General features: G+C 41.7%; 1 protein-coding gene, 1 non-coding gene and 1 pseudogene across 2 annotated transcripts in view; 1 reads left to right on the plus strand and 2 right to left on the minus strand.

Annotated features, from left to right (window-relative positions):
• Window positions 1-1,678: 1,678 nt before the first annotated feature.
• Window positions 1,679-6,662, minus strand: LOC142971453 (ADP-ribosylhydrolase ARH1-like; annotated as a pseudogene).
• A 176-nt stretch (window positions 6,663-6,838) lies between these two features.
• On the plus strand, window positions 6,839-7,029 carry LOC142971524 (U2 spliceosomal RNA). The gene has a single exon (XR_012959357.1). It is a non-coding gene; the product is annotated as a U2 spliceosomal RNA (small nuclear RNA).
• Window positions 7,030-11,880: 4,851 nt separating this feature from the next.
• capn5a (calpain 5a) overlaps window positions 11,881-21,086 on the minus strand; it is a 30,543-nt gene continuing 21,337 nt past the window's right edge. Inside the window, exons 6-13 of the mRNA XM_076111984.1 lie at window positions 20,887-21,080; window positions 20,665-20,742; window positions 19,615-19,810; window positions 19,371-19,493; window positions 17,766-17,962; window positions 17,177-17,298; window positions 13,935-14,071; window positions 11,881-13,376 (exon numbers count right to left, since the gene is read on the minus strand). Coding sequence (XP_075968099.1) covers window positions 13,200-13,376; window positions 13,935-14,071; window positions 17,177-17,298; window positions 17,766-17,962; window positions 19,371-19,493; window positions 19,615-19,810; window positions 20,665-20,742; window positions 20,887-21,080 — 1,224 coding nt within the window. The 3' untranslated portion in view covers window positions 11,881-13,199. The remainder of the gene's footprint in view (window positions 13,377-13,934; window positions 14,072-17,176; window positions 17,299-17,765; window positions 17,963-19,370; window positions 19,494-19,614; window positions 19,811-20,664; window positions 20,743-20,886; window positions 21,081-21,086) is intronic.

Here is a 21,086-nt window from a genome sequence, read left to right on the forward strand (position 1 = left end):
ATGAATTGCATTATAACAGGCGGACAATCCTGGGCCAAAATTATACTCGTCATATGAAATCATTTGGGGAGGCGGTGGATCCCGGTTATTGAGATGAATCAATTATCTCTTTTGACTTTGTGATCTCTCCTTTCAGAATGCCCAGTCAGGCCCACAGCCCCAGTCCTTGTACCACTCAGGTCCCCTGTCAGCACCCACCCCACCCAACATGCCGCTGGGCCACACGTCTCCACAGGCCTCTTACCCCATTCAAGGCTACAGCATCCACAGCCACCAGGGTATCCCACAATCATACCCCCTTGGACAGATAGCACAGGTATGATACAGCCATCACTGCAAATGAGAGAGCATGTGTGAAATGAAAAGAAAGTTGTATCTTAAACTTGGTCTGTCAATCTGCTGCCCCCCCCCCCTCTCCTCCAGGCCCATGTACAGGGAGCCATGTCGGGTCCCCACCACTCCGGGGGCCACGGTCAGCCCCAGTTAGTGATGTTGCAGCCGCCTCCTCAGCAGGGCCCCGGCTCGGTGCCCCAGCATCCCCAGCATGGACCACAGCAAGGAGCACACCAACACTTTTACATAGGACATCCACAAGGTACGAGACGTGAAAGCAAAAGCCGTCCCTTGATGCTGTCTGTGGCTTGAAGTGTAGCATTTATAGTGTTTTCTGTTTCCCTCACAGCAATGCAGGTACAACCGCACCCTGCTCCCTTCCATCAGCAAGGAAACTAAACCCCATCTACCCTCCTCCCCACCTCCCAAACTCTTCTTAGGAATGAGCCCCAACATCCCCGCCGCCTGCTGGATGTTGGCCCAAACTGAACGCGACTCATGAAAAACAAACTGAAAGGATCGTACAGAAAGTCTCGCAGCACCTTGTTCTTCTGCTGCAACATTCATCAGTAACAAACCTCGGTGTCGCCGAGGACCTTTTTAATGCTAATGATGGCCGACCCCTGCTGCCATCCTGCTCTTCTCTCCAACTTCTTCCCATTTCAGAGACATGAGGCACCTTGCTGGGCGGACGAGTCGGAGAGGGAAATATACGGATGAAAGACGGCAGCAGACACCATCTTCCAGCAGTGTGTTTTTAGCCTTGTACCATGACACACATGGGAGACAGACTGTCGTGGGATTCTCACGGATCACAGCATGAAAGGAGAGGGGATTTTTAGCAAATCCTTTCACTTTTTTTGAAAATAAACTCGATCCAGTAGTAGAAAACACCCCTTTGCTTCTTCTCTCCTCTAGGAAAATATAATTAATAAAAAAAAACAACAACAATGGCCAAAAAAATAAAGTTTTCAACTTAACTTTGTTTTAATTTATTGTATCATTAATTGTACTTGTTTGAGTGTTAGTTTTGCTTTGCACTGCATGAAGCGGTTAACATTTTTCATTACACAACAAGAGCTCGTTAAACATTTGCTATTATGTCACACTGACAAAATGAAGTAATTACCTCAGAGGGGGATTTTTTGGATTCTCATTAGCTTGAATTTGTTCCACTCACGCATGTTAATTTAAAATGGTCACTAGAGGGAACCCTCTTTATTCACCAGCCTGGTGAGGCACACGGTCCTCGTTGCAGAAATGAGTCTTCTTTGGGTTAGTGGGGCACTCTGCTTTCCCTTCAGGCCAGTATGACGCCACACTTTGTGGCTCAGCGACAGCTCTCTAGATCGATGTACCACAGGCCGTGTGGCCTAGTTTCCCCTCAGTGTAAGATGTTGGGACCCAGTCTGTGTGTGTGGCGGCCTTCTCAGTGCGACAGGGCGTAGAGCTGCTCGGCGCTGCGCTCCAGGCGGTCCCGGTACTCAAGGTTGGAATAGTTGCCTTCAGGAACCCCTCGGGTGCCGTAGAGGAGACCCCAGCAGCAGCATGCAATCACTGCTGTGCTGTCACTGTCTCCTAGGCAGGAAGGAAAGGAGGAATAGAACTTCACATACTGAGATGTTTATGACATACTATACTCTGACATTTGTTTATGTGCATCTATCCGGTCCATTCGCATGAATGTGATATCTCAGTTACTCTTGGAGCGAATTTCTTCAAATTTGGCACAAACATCCACTTGGTCTCAAGGGGGAACTGACTAGAATGTTGTGGTTAATTATGACAATTTCACACAATGTATAATAAAATAAAATGACATTTTGGGCAGATAGTTATGCAAACTGCAACATGACTGGTTGGTGGAAGCCTACGACCGCGAGGTGGTAATTCCTGGTTACGACGTTTTCCAGCGTTTTTATGACTTTATAAACATAATATAGATTACATTTTTTTATAACTTTTTTCGACATGCTATACTATGCCAAAAAAGACATTTTCCTGTTTGAATCTCTGACCTCCATGAAAACCTGCTCTGCTCATCAGCTCCTCCCAGTCTGAACCTGCCCCCAGCATCCAGCGCAATCATTGGAGCGTCGTGGCCGCTGCGTCCCGCCCAGCCCGAAAAGGCTGAAGCTCTTGTAGGCTTCGTCTCTCTCAACTGGGCCATAGGACGAGGGCCAAATCACAGGCCCTACCCCACAAGAGATGCACCTCGAATCCAGGTACCTGTGGACAGATGCAAGAGATTTTCCTAACATTCATATTATCCTCCAATGTAATGTGATTCTGCAGAAGTGAAAGTGAAGTAATAAGTCATTCCAATGTCTTTTTTACTGTATGTATGAGGTGAAAACAGCTGTTTAGCTTTTTTATCAATGGTAATTATAACTGTGTATATATATATATATACACGCACACACACGTGTATTATTTTAAAACGAAAAGTAAGAAACATATGTATGAATTTTATATTGTCTTCAGGAGCAATATTTTATAATAAAAATGAGTTCAGTGCGGTTGAACTAAACCAAACCAGTGAAATTGAGACTGTAACAGGTTAATAGAAGTTTGCTGATGTAGGAGATCTGACTACAGCATGACAACATAACAAAGCCTGATTTCAGCAGCTCATACCACTGCCACTTGTCACAGAAGTAGTCCCGGTCTCTCTCGGCCTCCTCCACGGCGAAGCCTCGACCCTGAACAAAGCTCTTTGCTATTGGACAGGCCTCGTTCAACAGGCCGAGACCCCAGGTCGTTATTGGCCTGCGCTGGACCGCGTATGCCGTGAAAAGGGCCGATGCTACGGCTCCCAGGAAACCAGTGGGGTGAGGATGGCTCATCCTGCCCGTCTCTACTGCAACAGCCACCAGCGACAACAACTGGTCAGGCTTCGGATACCTGATGGGGAAAAAGTATTTACGTCCTTATCAGCTTTTATTATGTTATTATGATATATGTAGCTGAAGGTTTCACCATAAACCTAATGAGGTCCATCATATAGAAGATAAATATGTTTTCTGTGTTAGTATTCTGTCGGGATTAAAAACTTCTGTTTACAGTAATTACCTCTTTTCATGCTTTAATTGACTCCACATTGTTGTTGTTTTTACTGGTTCTGGCTAACGCTTTCACCCTGGAACTCTGTTTGTGTTATTTTCTGCTTAGTGATCAAAGACTGTACACATATTCCACTGCTGCATTTATTATAAATTACTTTGGATAAGAGCAGCAGCTGCGTGCCTCAACTGTAAATGTGTTTGTGAAATGTTTAATGTCATGTTTTCTTTGTGTCCTTGGGTGACTAAACCAAGTTGCACTATGCATTTTTAATAATGCTACTCCACTGACATTTCATTTTGCTTTATCATCCTAACCTTTTCCAGAACCTGCCTGAATATTTCTTTCTCTTTCTACAATTTAAATTGAACAATTTAAAAGCTGATGACTACCATCCAAATCCGGATTAATTCCTCTTTACAACCAAATGTGATGAGTTTAGAGCTTAAACGATTAGTGGAATCATTGCTTAGTTGATCTACATTATATTAATCGCAACTATTTTGTTGACTGATTAATTGTTTAAATCACGTTTTGAGCAACAATGTCAAACACTCTCAGATTCTCCAACCTAAAGATGAGCTTGTTTTTAGGATCTGGGAAACTGGGATGGACATTTTTCCCCACACTTAATTAATAGATAAAATAATCAGAAGATCAATCGATTGAAATGAATCATCAGATCATTGTAGATCCCAAAAACCAGAGTGAGGAAATGTATTCACACTTACTCATCGTGTTTCAGAGACAGTAAGTCAGCAGTTATTTTGGACTCTGACCTTAACTTTGAAAGTCATGTCAGTGACATAAGAAGGGCAACTCTTTCTCTTTAAAAACAAATCAATAATTGGGAGGATTTATATATCAAGCCATTTCTTTTAAGAAACTACTTTTTTCGACACAGTATAGATTGTCGAAAAAATTCATAAAAAAGTCATAGTATATCATGTCGAAAAAAGTTGTCGTATAGAAAGTCGGGAAAAAGTCATAGTATAGTATGTCGAAACAAGTCATAGTAAATGTAGTTCATGTTACCAACTACCAAGGAGGGCTGCTGTAATGCTCCCTAACCCCAAACATAAAACTGTAGTCTGAGAGGTGAATCCGGGTTCTTTGCTTTTTTTGGGTGGAAGGGTGTTTTACACGTGCCTTTTGATGTAACACACATTGAGTTTACTTATAAATAAATTTGCTTCATGAATAAAATGTCCTTGCATAGCACTGAAAATATCAAGTATGTCCCAAACTAAAACTAAACCCTACAGATTACAGGAGACAAATGAAAGTCCAAACACAACAGAGAGGTGCTTAGATTTGCTGGATCAGCTGCCATTTAAAAGATATGAATTGAACATATCTCCTTTTCCCTCGCTTAGTCATCAAGTTGCCCTCTACCTGCTCGAGAAGGCATTACCGCAATATAATTGACAATTAAAAAATAATAACCATGGAGGAGAGAACATTGAAACTGGAATGCATAAGGATTAGACTGTTATTGTATTTATATTCTAAGGATTTTGATTGATTGAATCATTTAATAGCACATAAAAAATAACAATAATATAAATAATAAAAGAATATGCATTGGAAAAAGCCTAAAATGCTCTCACGGGTCTACTCCAGTTTTGATTAAAACGATCAAATCAAATAAACTTAAGTAATTACAATTTTTTATAAAAATATTTTTTAAACAGTGACAGGGATTTGAGCTGTTTACTAGCTCATGTCCCACATGTTGCAATATATACTCTGACATTTATAAATGGACATATTAATAATACACATATGATAATATTGTGTAAATAATCGAGCGCCTCTTAATGTATTTTATACAAACAGTTATGGTTACAGACTCTCTCTCCACCTCCCTACACTCATATTGTATTTAGAGTGTAACTCATTCGCCAAGAAATAGACAAAACGCTCAATAAACAAAGTCAAATATGAATTTCACTGATAGCATTATTATGATTATATTTCAGGATATTGCAATAATATTTTTATCGTTAATTCTTTTGGCCACAATAATCACAGGTGTAGATAGTTTTTCGTATACAAGAACACCTAAAAAATGGGTACTAGAGACTTAAGTGCTGGGTACGTGATGGGACAACCGTCCTACCTGAGACCAATGCACATGGACCTCATGGCCGCTCCACAGCCCGTCCCCTCTGGATTATAGGGCACTCTGTAGCCCCCTTCCTCTCCAGGCTTCAGCTGGGAGACTCCTTTAAGGGCAAATGAGAGTAAGTCCGATCTCTGCCATGACTACAAATAAATGTGATATGATTATAAAATGAACTTTGTGTCACCCAAAATGCTTGAAGGCCCTGGTTTCCTCCCATCCATGTCTTTCATACCCTCCACATATCGAGCAGCCACCTCATGCATGAGTTCCTCCCCCGCCTTTCCTACGAGGGAGACAACGCAGAGCCAACTTGTTCAAACTGCAAAATGTTGTCCTTATTAACTTTTTAAAGATGAAAGGGGCCTGCTAACAACCTGCTAATGACCTTTTTTTTTCAAGATTAATTTTTGGCTTTTTGCCTTTTATTAGATAGTCAGGACAGAGAGTTGGGATTAGAACCCAGAGAGCTGCTGAAAGGACTGGTTTTTTTTTAATGGAGGATTTTGTTGTTACTTGCACTGTTGGATATAAATACACAAGGGATTTTACACAAACTATATGCATTTATGTTCTCTAACTGTAGATTTTAAGTCTTGAATAAATTCAACATTTTATTATTGGAGTATTCACACTTTTATAGAGCAATCTAGATGTTGGTCAGCTTGATTTGAGATATTTCTGTGTCGTTAGTTTTGAGTAATGGATGACCTCACTAAGAAGCTAACAGTACACATTAGAGCCGCCAGCATCCTCTATTATGACCTCACTGTTTATATTCTACTCTGTGAGTCACGTTAACGGGACGTCTTCGGTAACTTAAATAGCTGATGATCGATTGCATTGCTGTGTTTTCATCACTAACTGTGTGTGTGAGGCTGAAGAGGTGAAATGTGCTGTTAGCTCTCCTCCACTAGAGACACAGCTGTGTTTGTTGTCGTGAAGTGAGTTTTGAAGCGTAAAAACATAACTTTTATCAACGGAACAAGTTCGTTACACGCTATTTAAGAAAGAATATACTTGTAGAAACACAATATTTATTCCAGCGTGTCTGCAAATTAGAAATTATATTTATCGTTTTTTCTACTTCCTGATTGGACTACAGCGTACCACGTGTCCGGAAAGAAACAAGAAGACGCATTTGCGAACACAAGTTAAATATAAATATCTCAAACTAAACAGCACCAGTGGGACATTATTACTATTGTACAATGTTCTTGTTTCATATGTGATTCAAACGTTGTAGTTGAGTTCCCGACCCGTCAGTGAGGTTGACTGTGCGGATAGTGAGTTCCTCACCTCCGACTCTGTACCGGTATCGCTTCTCGGCCTTTTGGCTAAGATCAAGTGTAGTATCTGTTCTTATCAGTTTAATATCTGATACGTCCCCTACCCGGGGACCATATATTAAATTGATTTTTGGAATAGGGAGATGGAATAGGGGCTTGCTCCGTCCACTCCACGCATCGACCTGGTATTGCAGAACCTCCAGGAACGGTGCACCCCCTAATGCTGTTCAAGAGAAATAATATGGAGACAATATAACATTATGATGAATTAATGACGAAAGTCGTGGCTTTCGTTGTGACGTTACATGTATGTGTCTGTTAAAGACATTGAGCTGGTGAGTGAGAAAAGGAGATTGATATAGAAAGTGCTGAATTCACAGCTATGTGAGAACTAATTTAGAAACATTAATTTAGATACTTGCATTGTTAGGCTTCATAGTACTGCTCATTTGGACCGTTTTCTCTAGTGTGTTCTCACAGAAACGCTGTGTGTGCGTGTATATGTATATATTCTTTATCTCGGTATCTGAACCATTATTATCATTATTATGATTTTGCAGTAAGCCATACACAGAGAAACCTAGTGTATATACAACCAGTTGTCAGTTCATTAAGTTGCCTAGCTAAACCTAATGTAGCAATAAATCCTTCCTTCATGAAGGTAATCATCATGAGTTTTCTGTTGTACAATATTGTTTATATTTGCTAGACTAGTGTTGTTCACACTCCAGACCAATAGATGGCAGTATGTCAGTAGCGCACCAGCAGTAAACAAAGAAACAGGAAGTGGTTGGAATGTGAGGGAACCTACAGTCAATGGAGAAACATTTGTGTTTTTATTCTTTATTCTGAATTTCAAATGTGGATCAAATGACTCTTGATTGCAGTTTGATTTAGCTTCGTCTTGTCTAAGCCTCACATGGTGCATTCACCCGGAGCGTCATTGATCACAGTTAAGAATGAATCAGTGGCGCCCTCGTGTGGACAGTCTGCGTATTGTGAATGTGTAATGGCGCATCAAGTGGTCAATCTGCAGCGGAGGAATCAGAGAAGGTAGAATGGATCTTGGCTCCCCCAAGTTGTCAAACTGTGGTATCAGCAGCAGAATGTTACTGTTAAAGAAATCAGTATATAGATTATAATGTAGTAGACCTCTATCCGCCAAATATACTAATTACGGAGCACACTAGCCAGAGGAATGCTGTTATTCCTCACCGGATTCTCAATGTGTTTGTAAATCATGTACCACTGTTTACTGCAAGTACATGTTAGTTTGTGTATCACAATGACTTCTTTCATGATTATTGTCATACATGCACCACAATACACAAGATCTGAAAACAGAAATCTGCACATTGGTCCAGCAGCTGCTAGACGTGTCCCTTCATACATAAAGATCTTTAAGACTTTCTTTGTGTTTACAGGAGAGAGCGTCAACAGAGTCCCCACCACCGGAAAATATGCACACAAGATTCCCACGTGTGGAATATGAAGGAGTCCACAGGAGGAGTCTAGAACACGCCTCACCTCCTTTCAAAGTAGATGTTGCACACACTGTTGTCATCATCTGGATTGATTCCATGTGTGTAAAATTGTCCATTTCAGATTGTAATCAAAATTGTAATAAGCTATTTATTGTGATACCTGTTGAAGCTATAATAGAATGGTGCTATAAATAGAGAATCTCAAGTATATTTGTGTCATTTATTCAGGTTACTGTTCTTTTCAATGAAATACATCTTATTTAAAATCAAAGTGATACATGTGAGAGAATGCTGTTTGTTTACATTTGTCACTTCTGTCATTTTAAATTCCCTTATGACACCTGGGAGGCTAATTAGAAGTAGTTTTATATTTTCTGAGTCTGTTTAATGTTTCTGTTGCAAAATGATCTGATATCATTGTAATATAGGCATGTGCTCTGACATGTAAGTAATCTGGAACTCTATATATCCGTGTCCCTGTTGTTGATGACAACAAACGCACCCCTGTTGTTGCATTCATTAATTGATATTCCACAACTCGATGTTACTGTAACACTTAACACTTTATTGAATATGTGCATGAAATGGAGAACAATCAGAAAAAACAGTGCAGTCATAAAATAGAAGACTACAATATGTACATGAAGATCTAAACTATTTACAATGCATGAGTATGTACATGAAGATCTAAACTATGCTTGCTAACAACACCACAGCACAACAGTTAAGTTACTTACAATGCAACTGTCCCATAATTACAGATATATACAGGGTGTCTACAGCTCATCGCTCCACCTTGTCCACAACAGAAGTGAAGTGTTCGTAGCTGTCGTACACTGTGTGGTCCAGACCTTTTGATGTTGACATCATCTTTACAGGGCAGAAAGCCTTTCTGTTGTACTTTTTATGTCCCTGGGTCGGTTGGCCACAGCATGTACAGACAGGGAGATTCTGCACTCGTGTTGCTGTTGCTGTTCCAGACTCTTTAGCTTGTACTGCGTAGCTCTGGCCCAGGACGGTGGGCTTAACTCATGAGGAGCAGACATTGTGGGCAGAGTAGTAGGGACTGATGTAGGAGGAGGAGCAGGCAGTATGGCCGTGTGGAGGGGCCAGCAGTCTCAGCGGTTGCTGTGGATGCAGAGAGGGAGGGCACAGGTCTGCTGATGGTAGAGGTGGCAGAGGTGTTTCTAACTGCCGGTAGCACAAGTGGCTCCACATCGGTTCCAGCTTCTCCAGACTGCTCCCAGGTCAGCACAAATTAAACTATTTGTGAGTGCTCGTTCCCAATGCTGGTAAACCACTCAAGCCTCGACCTTCCCCAGACAGCTTCTTCACCACCTAAAAACATATGCTGAGTTTGCATAATGTGATTAACTGTTAGATTCTATTGATATTGTGATTTTTCTGAATGATTTCACATCATACAGTACGGCATTATGGCATGTGTTTTGATTGATACTTTCTTGGTGGAATCCATTTTCAGCACGGTGCCTAGTGGAGAGGATCTGGCTCCAGTAATCCTGCACATTGTTGGCCTCTGGCAGCAGGAAGTGGAGGAAGTGGAGGGAAGCTCTGTGGAGGAGGCGGAGCCTGGAACAAGTGTCCTGATGCGGAGACGATCCCTCCCGGTTCCACATCAGTCATGAGGAGCGTGGTGTACAGGTCCTTACGTTGAAGGTACTCCTCAACATGACTCCTGTATCTGCCTCCACACCTTGACCATAGTGTTCCCTTCGGTCCCTCAGGAGGCGCACAACATTCCTATCCACACCACGCCTGTGAGTAGATTCACAATCAATATGGTGAGGTTGATAGAAGACGTTCAAGTTAGTCTGTTACATGCACATGATGTTCAGCATGCTCACCTGCTGGTGAGGATGTCGGGGGAACAGAGCTTGATGAGCTGCTGAGTTGTGTTATAACCGGTTCACTGTGACACCTCCTCCACTCCTGACTGCCTTTGTGCCGGCTCCACAGCACAGGACCTCAGTGATCACTGTGTACCAGCTGGACACATCACAGAAGTACCTAAAGTACAGATTATATTACTATGATATATTGTGTATGTGTATATATGTATGTATGTACACTCACCGGACACTTTATTAGGTACACCTTGCTAGTTGGGTTGGACCTCTTTTGCCTTCAGAACTGCCTTAATTCTTCGTAGCATAGATTCAACAAGGTGTTGGAAACATTCCTCACACATTTTGGTCCATATTGACATGATAGCATCACGCAGTTGCTGCAGATTTGTCGGATGCACATCCATGATGCTAATCTCCCGTTCCACCACATCCCAAAGGTGCTCTGTTGGATTGAGAGCTGGTGACTGTGGAGGCCATTGGAGTACAGTGAACTCATCGTCATGTTCAAGAAACCAGTTTGAGATGATTTGAGCTTTGTGACATGGTGCATTATCCTGCTGGAAGTAGCCATCAGGAGATGGGTCCACTGTGGTCATAAAGGGATGGACATGGTCAGCAACAATACTCAGGTAGGCCGTGGCGTTTAAACGATGCTCAAGAAAATATCCCCCCCACCAGCAGCAGCCTGAACCGTTGATACAAGGCAGGATGGTTCCATGCCTTCATGTTGTTTACGACACATTCTGACCCTACCATCTGAATGTTGCAGCTGAAATGGAGACTCATCAGACCAGGCAACGTTTTCCAATCTTCTATTGTCACATGTTGGTGAGCCTGTGTGAATTGTAGCCTCAGTTTCCTGTTCTTAGCTGACAGGAGTGGCCCCCAGTGTGGTCTCTGCTGCTGTAGCCCGTCTGCTTCAAGGTTCCACGTGTTGTGCGTTCAGAGATGGTATTCTACATACCTTGGTTGTAGCGAGTGGTTATTTGAGTTACTGTTGCCTTTCTATCATCTTCAACCACTCTGCCCATTCTCCTCTGACATCAACGAGGCATTTTGGTCCACACAACTGCCGCTCACTGGATATTTTCTCTTTTTCGGACCGTTCTCTGTGAACCCTAGAGATGGTTGTGCGTGAACATCCCAGTAGATCAGCAGTTTTTTGAAATACTCAGACCAGCCCGTCTGGCACCAACAACCATGCCACGTTCAAAGTCACTTCAATCCCCTTTCTTCCCCATTCTGATGCTCACTTTGAACTTCAGCAAGTCGTCTTCACCACGTCTAGATGCCTAAATGCATTGAGTTGCTGCCATGTGATTGGCTGATTAGCTATTTTTGTTAACAAGCAATTGAACAGGTGTGCCTAATAAAGTGGCCGGTGAGTGTATAATATATATAAAGTTGAGCGTGTTAACATGGAGGTCTATGGGGATTGACTCCCCTTTGCAGTCAAGTGGCCATTTCAAGGAACTGCAGCAGGAGGTTGTGATCTTATCACTTTAACGTGGTAATAAAGACAGTTTAAACCTTTAATCAATCTAACCACTGAGTAGACTGCAGAGGGCCCAAAGAGAAACACACCCACTCAATATTTAGAGCCCACTTCAGGAAAGATGGAGGATCACTGAAGACTACATCCAAGTTCAACAGTATTCTCTCCCGTCATGCAACACTGAGGGGACGTCAGCTAAATAAAACAAAATGTAAATAAAACATTTGGTGTCTAAATGATTCTATTTATATCCCTGCAAAGAAGAAAAACATCAATATAAAATCTGATTACAAACTTTTGAATGGCAGTGTATATTTATGTTTATTTTATATATTCTGACAAAGTAAACTACAACTTGTAATCGGACTAAAATACCATTGTATTTACCCAGAGTGAAATACTTCACGTAATTCATCAAAAAAAGGCCTCCTTGCACATTAAGAGAAACTTGATATGGCAAACAGCACAACATGCTAATGCTAGCTAATATCACAATGGCAGGTTCTTTGTGGCAGGTGGTGTTACACCACTAGGTACGTTCATGTGTCTCAACAAGGCAATACATAGAGGTGTACAGGAGACAAGATATAAAAGAAGCCCATATCAAAAGACATGAGTAGGATTTTAAAAAGAGCAAATAGAATAAGACATTAAACAGTAGAATAAAAATGACATTAAGAGTGGTCAATAGACATGAAGAAATGTAAACACCGACCATGTTTACATGCACACTAATATCCCACTATTATTCTGAACATGACAAAAGTCTGAATTTGATACGGGTCATGTTTGTAAACAACATATACATTTGCATATCCTGCATCAGGTCTTACTCTCAATGTCGCATTTTCCAATTAAGACGTGTGTGATACGCAGATATTATTCAGGTTTTAGGAGGATTCTTTGTACATTCACAATATGCGTCTCACATTTGGGTTTTACGGCAGTTCGCGACACACGTCCTCTTGCCTGTTTACGGCCAGCTCTGTGCGGTGAACACAAACCAACAGGCCAATGGTTTACAAGGCATGTCCAAAATAAAAGCTCACATTTCTGTTTGGACAAAGAAACACACTTTTCTTTAAAGGCAGGGTTGGTAGCAGTAGCTCCAAAAGTTGCTAAATTTAGCGAGAAAGTTGGAGCGTTCGCTGACTCTGATATTGTATGACACTCGTACGAGCTTACTGATTAAAAAAAGTAAGATGTGAAGACGAAAATGCTCTTGCATGTGTCCTGTGTGTCTTTTACAGAATAAGGGCATAACGCTGAATATATTGTGCATGTAAACGTATATATAAGCTAGGTAAAACTCATTTTTAGAACAATCAGATTCACCCGATACAGGTACTGTAAATCATTTTGTAAACAGACATTTAGTGGCATCAGGCTAAAGCATAGCAGGAGCATCAGGTCTCCTCCTGCTGGATGTGTAATCTTCTGTAAAGTAAACTGCCAAAACGTAAACCCTCTATTCGTGCTAACTTTGTAAACCCGCGACTTGGAAAACTTAAGCTGACTGGACGTTTTTTTTGGTGGCGTGTCTCAGATGTTGGTGAGCACCGTGCTGGTCACTATAGCGACAGTGAGGATTCCCGGCAGGTCGTTGTCACGGCGATCGCCCTTGGCCCTCAGGTGGAGCGTCTGCTGGAACTCGCCCTGCTCGGCCGGCACCGTCACCTGACCCAGGAAGGAGTCCTTCAACGCGTTGTGGTTGTAGATCTGAGAGGCACAGAGAGGGAGTCACTGCTTGAATGAGACCACAGAATGCATGTTCATAAGTTCAGTGGTAGAATGGTATATTTGTCTGCAGATTCAGATTATACAAAATATAATCAACTTATAAATGATGATTTATCGTTATAGATTAAGTTACGTTAAGTAGCTCCACCTTTACAATCTGCAACATAAAAGGAATGAACACATTAATGCAACAATGATATTTATATCATTCTGAAATGAGACATTCTGCACGAGCAGGCTGCATTATACTGTTGGTATCCCGTGTTCTGTGGGGTTAGACTACTGTTAGTCTAGTGACTAGATTAACTGTAGGTAACACACTGACAGTGGATCAGTAACTCATACAAACACACTTCAAACACTCTGAACTATCCCTTTAAGTACAACAGCAGAACAATTTGTCCACCACTGCACAATTTTCTCTCAGCCTTACCTGGCTACCAACACAAATACACGCAAATACACACACACACACACATGCAAATATACACACACACACACACACACACACACAGACAGAAACACACACACACAAACCTCGATTCTGATTGGCTGGTTGGCTTTCTTCCTGTAGAACAGCCCCTTGGTGTCGAAGTTGGGGCTGCGTGTGTTTTTATGGACTGGTGAGCGAACCTTCTCTCCTTCACAACGAATTATCACGTAGGGGTCCGACACTGGAGAGACACACACACACACACACACACACATCTGTTAGTTTCATAAACCTGATCAATCAATGTGTGATTTAAGATTAGGAAATGATGTTTGATGAATTTTGTTTTCATTATCAGCTTCTAAGGTACAAGAGCGAAACACATCTCTGTTGTGTCTGAGCTACATGCTGCTAGCGAACACACTGTAGTTAGCAGAGACTACTGATAGGACTGTAAACGTGAGACGTGGATAGATTCAGGCACAGCTGTAGTTTCATTTACTAAGTATTGTACTTTTGAGGTACTTGTACTTTACATCTTTTATTTCTATCTTATGCTACTTTATACTTCTACTCCTCTACATATTAGTGGGAAATATTGTATTTTAAACTCCACTACATTTATTTGACAACTTAGCTACTAGTAACTTACTAATACATATTGATATGTTATTGTGGATTAAGCTCCCCACCAGCAGTAGTTGGTGGGTATGATGACGTACCGCCCACCAGCAGTAGTTATAATCATCGCCACCTTTACCAGCTGTAACATTAAAATGATGAACTCATTAATGCATCATTTATTCATCATAATCCAGTAATATAATATATATATATATATCTTTGTGAAATGGGTCATTCTGTATAATGAGTACTTTTTTTTTTTTTTTTATCATTTATTTTTTTATTATTTTTGGACAGTAGTTTAGGTTATCAAGTTTACGTTCGCACCACCATATATGGTGTCCACAGTTTTTCAAAGTTAGGTAACTTTGTACAATTTGGGAGAGTGTACACATAAAAAAAAAAAAAACCATCAGACAGGGGGACTTGAGAGAGAATGTGATAGAGGTCGATGATGCTTGCTAAGCTAAATCAACGTTACAGGGTCATTCATTCACTATTCCACAAAATCTGTTTGTAATGGTTTTACGTATCTCACCCACTTGTCCCAGAGTTGAATAAACATGTTTCTCTGAAGGCAAAGGGAAAAAGTGATCCTTTCCATAACATAGATGTTTACTATATCTATCCACTCCTGTATCGTGGGGGGCTCAGGAAGCAACCAGCGCCTTGTGAGTGCTTTTTTACAAGCCGTTATTAAAATGCCAAACAGGTATTCATCTGGACGCCCTGTTTGGAAATCAAATTTTCCTAAGAATAATGTGGAAAATTGCAGGGGCAGGTCAGTGTTAAGTATGCTTTTTAATGTTTTATGAAACTCTGCCCAGAAAGGTTGTATCACTGGACACTCCCAGAATACATGCCAGTGATTTGCTTCCGGAGCCCCACATCGTCTCCAACATGTAGCATCTCCTCCAGCGAAGCGCGCCTTCTGCTTCGGTGTGATAAAGAAACGAATAACACACTTCCACGCAAATTCCCGCCACACGTGAGAATTGGTGCATTTCCATTGAAATTTACACACATCTAACCAGTCCTCGTTTGATATTGAGAGGTTACCTTCTCTTTCCCATTTTTCCTTAACATATCCTACATTGTGCGGCTTTTTTGTCATAAGGCCTTTGTAGGATCTAGAGATAATTCCCTTATTTGAATCATTTTGGTAGGCACCGAGAAATATTCTCAATATTGGGTCATCGAGGTTCGTTGTATTTCTAATGTTATGTTCAAAATGGTTGCGTATCTGGAGGTATCTATAAAAATCTGATTTTTCAAGAGAATATTTTTGCCTCAGGTGTTCAAAGTCCTTTAGTTGTCCCTTTTCTGTCGGAGAATAGAATGTTGTTATACCTTTTGGGATCCAGGATTTAAATCTATGGTCCATTTCATTTGGTTTGAACCCCGGATCATAGGCACACCATCGAAGTATTTGCAGTTTTTGATCTAGTTTATATTTTCCTTTTATCACGTTCCAGATTTTTAAATGGAATTTGATCCATGGATTTTGTAAATTGTCTATAAGTTTTCCCAAGTTTTTATGGGCCAATGCTGCATGAATTGGGGGATCATTCATAATAGAGAGTTCAATATCTTTCCACCCGGCACAATAAGCTGGGGTACACGTGTTAATTAAAGGTTTAATCTGGACAGCATAGAAGTAATCCTTAAAGTTGGGTAGACCCATTCCTCCTTCCTCTTTTGTGAGTTGTAGAGTTTTAAATTGAATCCTTGGTTTTTTCCCTTGCCAAATAAATCTTGAAAGGATTTTATCCAATTCGGAGAATTGTTTTGGGGGAATTTCTACAGGAAGTGCTTGAAATAAGAACAGGCATCGTGGAAGAATATTCATTTTTACAGAGTCAATTCTATGGCTTAGTCCGAGGAAAGAAATAGAGTTCCATCGATGTATATCATCTTTCATTTTTGTTAAGAGGGGGCTGTAATTTATCTCTGCCAATGTTGAAATATCTCTTGGTAGGTGTATTCCTAGGTATTTCAGGGAGTTCTGGTCCCAGTTAAGGTGAAATTTCTCTCTAATGTTTGTAGGAGGTGTACAATTAAAAGTCAAAATTTGTGTTTTTTGCAAGTTTAGTTTATATCCTGCATATCTACCAAATGTTTTTAGCAGGTTCATTAATTCAAAAAAGGAGTTGGAGGGTTTACTTAAATAGATCAGGATATCATCGGCATACACTTTGTGGTCTGATCCATTTATACAAATGCCTTTAATGCTTTCTGTCTGTCTTATCCATTGCGTCTGTCTGTCTTATCTGTCTGTCTTACTCATTTTAAGTAATGAGTACTTTAATTATACTTTGATTAAAGGTACCAAGTATTTTCAATAAATGCAAACACCGCGCAAAATATTCATCTATTGTGAGCACCTTGTGGCTGTCTGCTGTCGAGACTGTTTTACATTCACACTGGTGTAACTTTCTGCTGTGCTGCGTTACCAAGACTCTACTGCCATCGACTGGCCAAAAACAACATCGTGCTGGAGCTGCTTCAGCTGACAGCACGTCAGTTTAAAAAAAGCGAATATGATATAATATAAATATATTTAAAATATTATATTTATATATTTATAATTTATGTATTTATTTTGTAAACAAAATAAAATAAAATGAAAACTGTTTTGTAGAGCTTATAAATATAATTTGATCGGTAATCTGTGGATGGATCAAATATCCTGTAAAGTGTCTCATTGTTAACTAAAATGTACCTCCATCAGAGTCTTGTCCTGCAAGTCCATTCGCATTCAGTATGTGGACCTGTGTGACCAGAGACGGATAACCACACATCCCAGACCAGCAGGTCTGTGGAGGAACATGTAGAGTCAACTCTCTGCAGGACAGACAGAGAGACAGAGAGACAGACAGAGAGACAGAGAGACAGACAGAGAGAGAGAGAGTGAGACGGGGAAAGAGATTACTGTATTAGTTCTTATCTAGAACCGTATGTTTATGTTGTTGTTGAAAAAGGGCTGCTGCTCTGTCATCAGCATAGCTCAAGCTTTAAAATAAAACCAGCTGGATCCTCAGGTGTAAACTGCACCTGGGGTTTAGTCCGAACCAATTTCTGTGTCTTGAAAAAGTCTCTGAAATGCAGCTCGAGTTGATTGTAACTGATGAATACTTGAACCTGCTGCAGACCTGGAGCCATATTCACAAAACATCCTAAGACTGAAAGTAGCTCCTGATTGTGAGAGAAGTGAGAGGCAGACCAGAGGACTCCTGAGTCACTGAGTGCTGCTCTCAGTCAGTAACGTGCTGCAGCTCCTTCAGCTCAAACTAAAACGAGTCCCCACTCACTTGCAGTCGGACGGCACGTCGGTGAAGGTGCGGAGCAGGAAGTCTCCCTCCAGGCCAGGGTCAAAGGTGGTGGGTATGATGACGTACCGCCCCTCAGGCAGCTCGATGCGTCTGAACACAGACCTGGAGTTGATGTAGGTGCTCCCGCCCACCTTCTGCTGGGTGACGTGCATACGGTAGGTCCTGTTGAACTCCACCTGAACACAGAGAGCCCACAGACCTTAATAGATGAAGACTACAACAGTATCTATATAATGTATTGAAACTGGCAGGGGAGTGTCCATGGAGCGACCTGGGGTGACCCCAGTATATACTAAACTATGATTGGTTATCTGCATGATCAAAGGCGGGACCTGAGCTTGAACCAACTGTTTGACAAGTATACTGGATTCAATTATTGGTGCAACTCAGACTTTAACGACTAATTCTACCCCAAAATGACCATTTGCATATTAAATGCTGTTGTTACAGAAGACAACTTGCCTCCCCGGTGAATGAAGAATCAAAAACTGAGAAAAGTCTTGAATTGAAGTAAATGGGGGACGCGTTGAACAACAGCAAAACTATATCAAAACATTTGTCTCCAAACTCTCACACAACTCGTGCAGTTTTACCCAAGTCTCATTCATCCAGTCAACTTCTCACAGAACTTTGCCTGAATTTATGATCATTTTGTGGGTTTTTGTTTGGAAGCCTCTGGGTGTCTCCCGTGCTGCAGTACCACTCTCTGCCTGCAGATGTTACTGTGCGCAGGCAGGGGGTGCTGTTTGACCAAAACACACACGTCACTAAAACCAATGAAAGTGAGAACAATTCACGCGACACGGGCCGTGCTAATCTCCTCTAAGAGTAACACGCTGTAACGCTTTCACAAGCCACTGTCCCGTCAGAGTGAATGTGATACGTTTGGTTTGTTGTCTATTTAGTCCGGTTCATTTTGACGATGCACAAACTAAAGCTGACCAAATGAAACATCTATTTGCTGAGATGACTCTGCACAGATCTACTGTACGCACAAATTCACTTCTCTTCCAGTTTATCTTGAATGACTTTATAAACATACGTATTTTTGGGAACTTTACTTTACTTTAGCATATTCGTCTCAGATGCCAAGCAAACATCGGACGTCTGCAGAGGTCCAACTCAGTCCTCTCTCGTGTCCATCTCAACAAAATGTTCCACGCTGGGAGCCTGGGTTTTGTAATTATGTCGAAATATGTTCTCGCTGCAATCAAACTGCACTATAGTTTGATTGTCCACACCAGAGTGCAATTACTGTGTTCACCATTGCCCAAACAAACCTCACCTGATTAAAACCGACTAAATGCTAGCTGCCCCCGCGCATCTTCTTATCTTTTTTATTAAAATTCTAAACACAAGAATGTACGAAACTGTTATTTTTATTTTGTGCTGTATTATATACTTCCCAGTTTATTTTATAGACTTATTTACAACTAATGTAATCTTATAAGGCTACAACAGTCCTGCAATACATGTTCCGGTTACTCTGAGATTTTGAGATGACATCTGTGAACGTCCTGAAAACACACACACACACACACACACACACACACACACACACACACACACACACGGCGAGCTGACCCTGTGTATCTCGAAGCCAATAGCCAGGTTTTCTCCTCGTCCCTCTCTCAGCGTGGCTCTGCGGTCTTTCTGCTGCAGACAGATCAGAACCTCGTCCTCCGGCTTCTTCACGTCAAACACGTACTGTAACACAGAAGAAAAAGAAATACACGCATATCGTTACGGGTTCGGCCCTTCGGAGTGGTCACTATCGCAAAGCAACGCCAAATCTGAGAAGGCGTGATTCAATGAGAGACAGCCACACCTGCGGGTTCTGGAGGAAGGAGTGCTTGTTGTTGGTGCAGCCCCCGGCTCGGTTGAGAAGCGGGTCGCTGTGGCTCTTCCAGGAGCCCTGCATCACGGCCTCTTCCCAGGTCTTGTGGAAGCTCAGGTAGGATGTGTTGATGAGGCGACACAGGATGATGTCTGTGAAGTTGGCGATGAAGTCGTCAAACGTCATCCTGCAGGAGGGGAGAGAAAGAGGGAGGGATCAGCAGCTACTCTGGTTTGAAGAAATGCGTGTAAATTCAGTAGAAATCAGTTCAATGATTTGTTAGATCAACAAATCAACCCTTGAGAGATGGAGACTGAACTAATGTCAATATTACAGATGACAGTAATTATAGTAAGTCTATGGCCCAATCCCAATGTCCCCCCTAAGGCCCTAAACCCTCAAGGACTTACTGATGTCACCTGTTAAATGGTTGAGTGTGAGGGACTGTGAGGGTTTGAACACAAAAAAAATATGATGTACAATTGTGGGTATTTATTTTATATTTTTTACTCCCTGATTTAAAGGTCTTCCAGGCTCTTTCCTCACAAGATCAGAGGTCATTCAGACAATCTTTTTACTTGTTTTTGTCAAAACAGCTGAAAAATGTGATGAATAAATCTGTGTAACATAATCTCTGCTTTCGTGTGTCTTTATGTTCCATCTTTAATCCTTTCTGAGTAAATGTAATTTGCCAGGCTAAACTCCTATGTGCCGTCCTCTTTGTTTACCTTTTTTTACATCTTCCACTGGTAACTGTGTTTAAAGTCACATTGCTATGAATTGTGGGTAATTCCCCTGAGCAAAGTCTGCAGAAATGCTGACTTATAGAAAGTGTTCATAAAGGGCTCAAAATGTCTGTGAGAGAGCCCTCAAACCCTCAATGAGTGGACAGTGGGACAGCCCTAAACCGTCAGACTTTACAGGAATGCACCTCAAAGTCTGTGAGTCTGTGTGTGGAGATTAGGCCACTGACTTTTGGGTTAGTGAAACTCCAGGCTCCTTGTGTCTGCCAACAGGGGGCAGTGTTGAACTAAAACTCACCAGAACTCTCCATCATCCTGCACAGTGACACCGATCTTCTCCCTCTCACTCTTACTGACCTTCTTCCACTCTTCAGAGCTGCAAACAGGCAGAAAAAAGGTCTTTAGTACAATCATCTGGGACCAGACATGTTCGAATCATAAGTGCTCTGGACAGATTTCAAACATGTCAAAGTATTTATTCCCACAAGGTTTACAATCTGTGTAGAAAACACGGTCTCACCTGTCACTCCAGGCCCCGTTCCACTCTCTCTCTCCCCAGGGGTTTCTCATGCGGATCATGGTGAGTTTGTCCGACCGGAAGTAGGCCAGCAGGCCGTGGCCCAGCCGCACCCTGCGGACGTCCGTCACCGCGTAGGCATGGCCCTTCACCAGGCCGCAGGACAGCCTGGCCTCCATGTCGGCCGCAGTGGTCGCCTGAAA

This window comes from Anarhichas minor, unplaced genomic scaffold, assembly GCF_050575085.1.
Source record: "Anarhichas minor isolate MPS153535 unplaced genomic scaffold, ASM5057508v1 ptg000046l, whole genome shotgun sequence".
Lineage (NCBI taxonomy): Eukaryota > Metazoa > Chordata > Actinopteri > Perciformes > Anarhichadidae > Anarhichas > Anarhichas minor.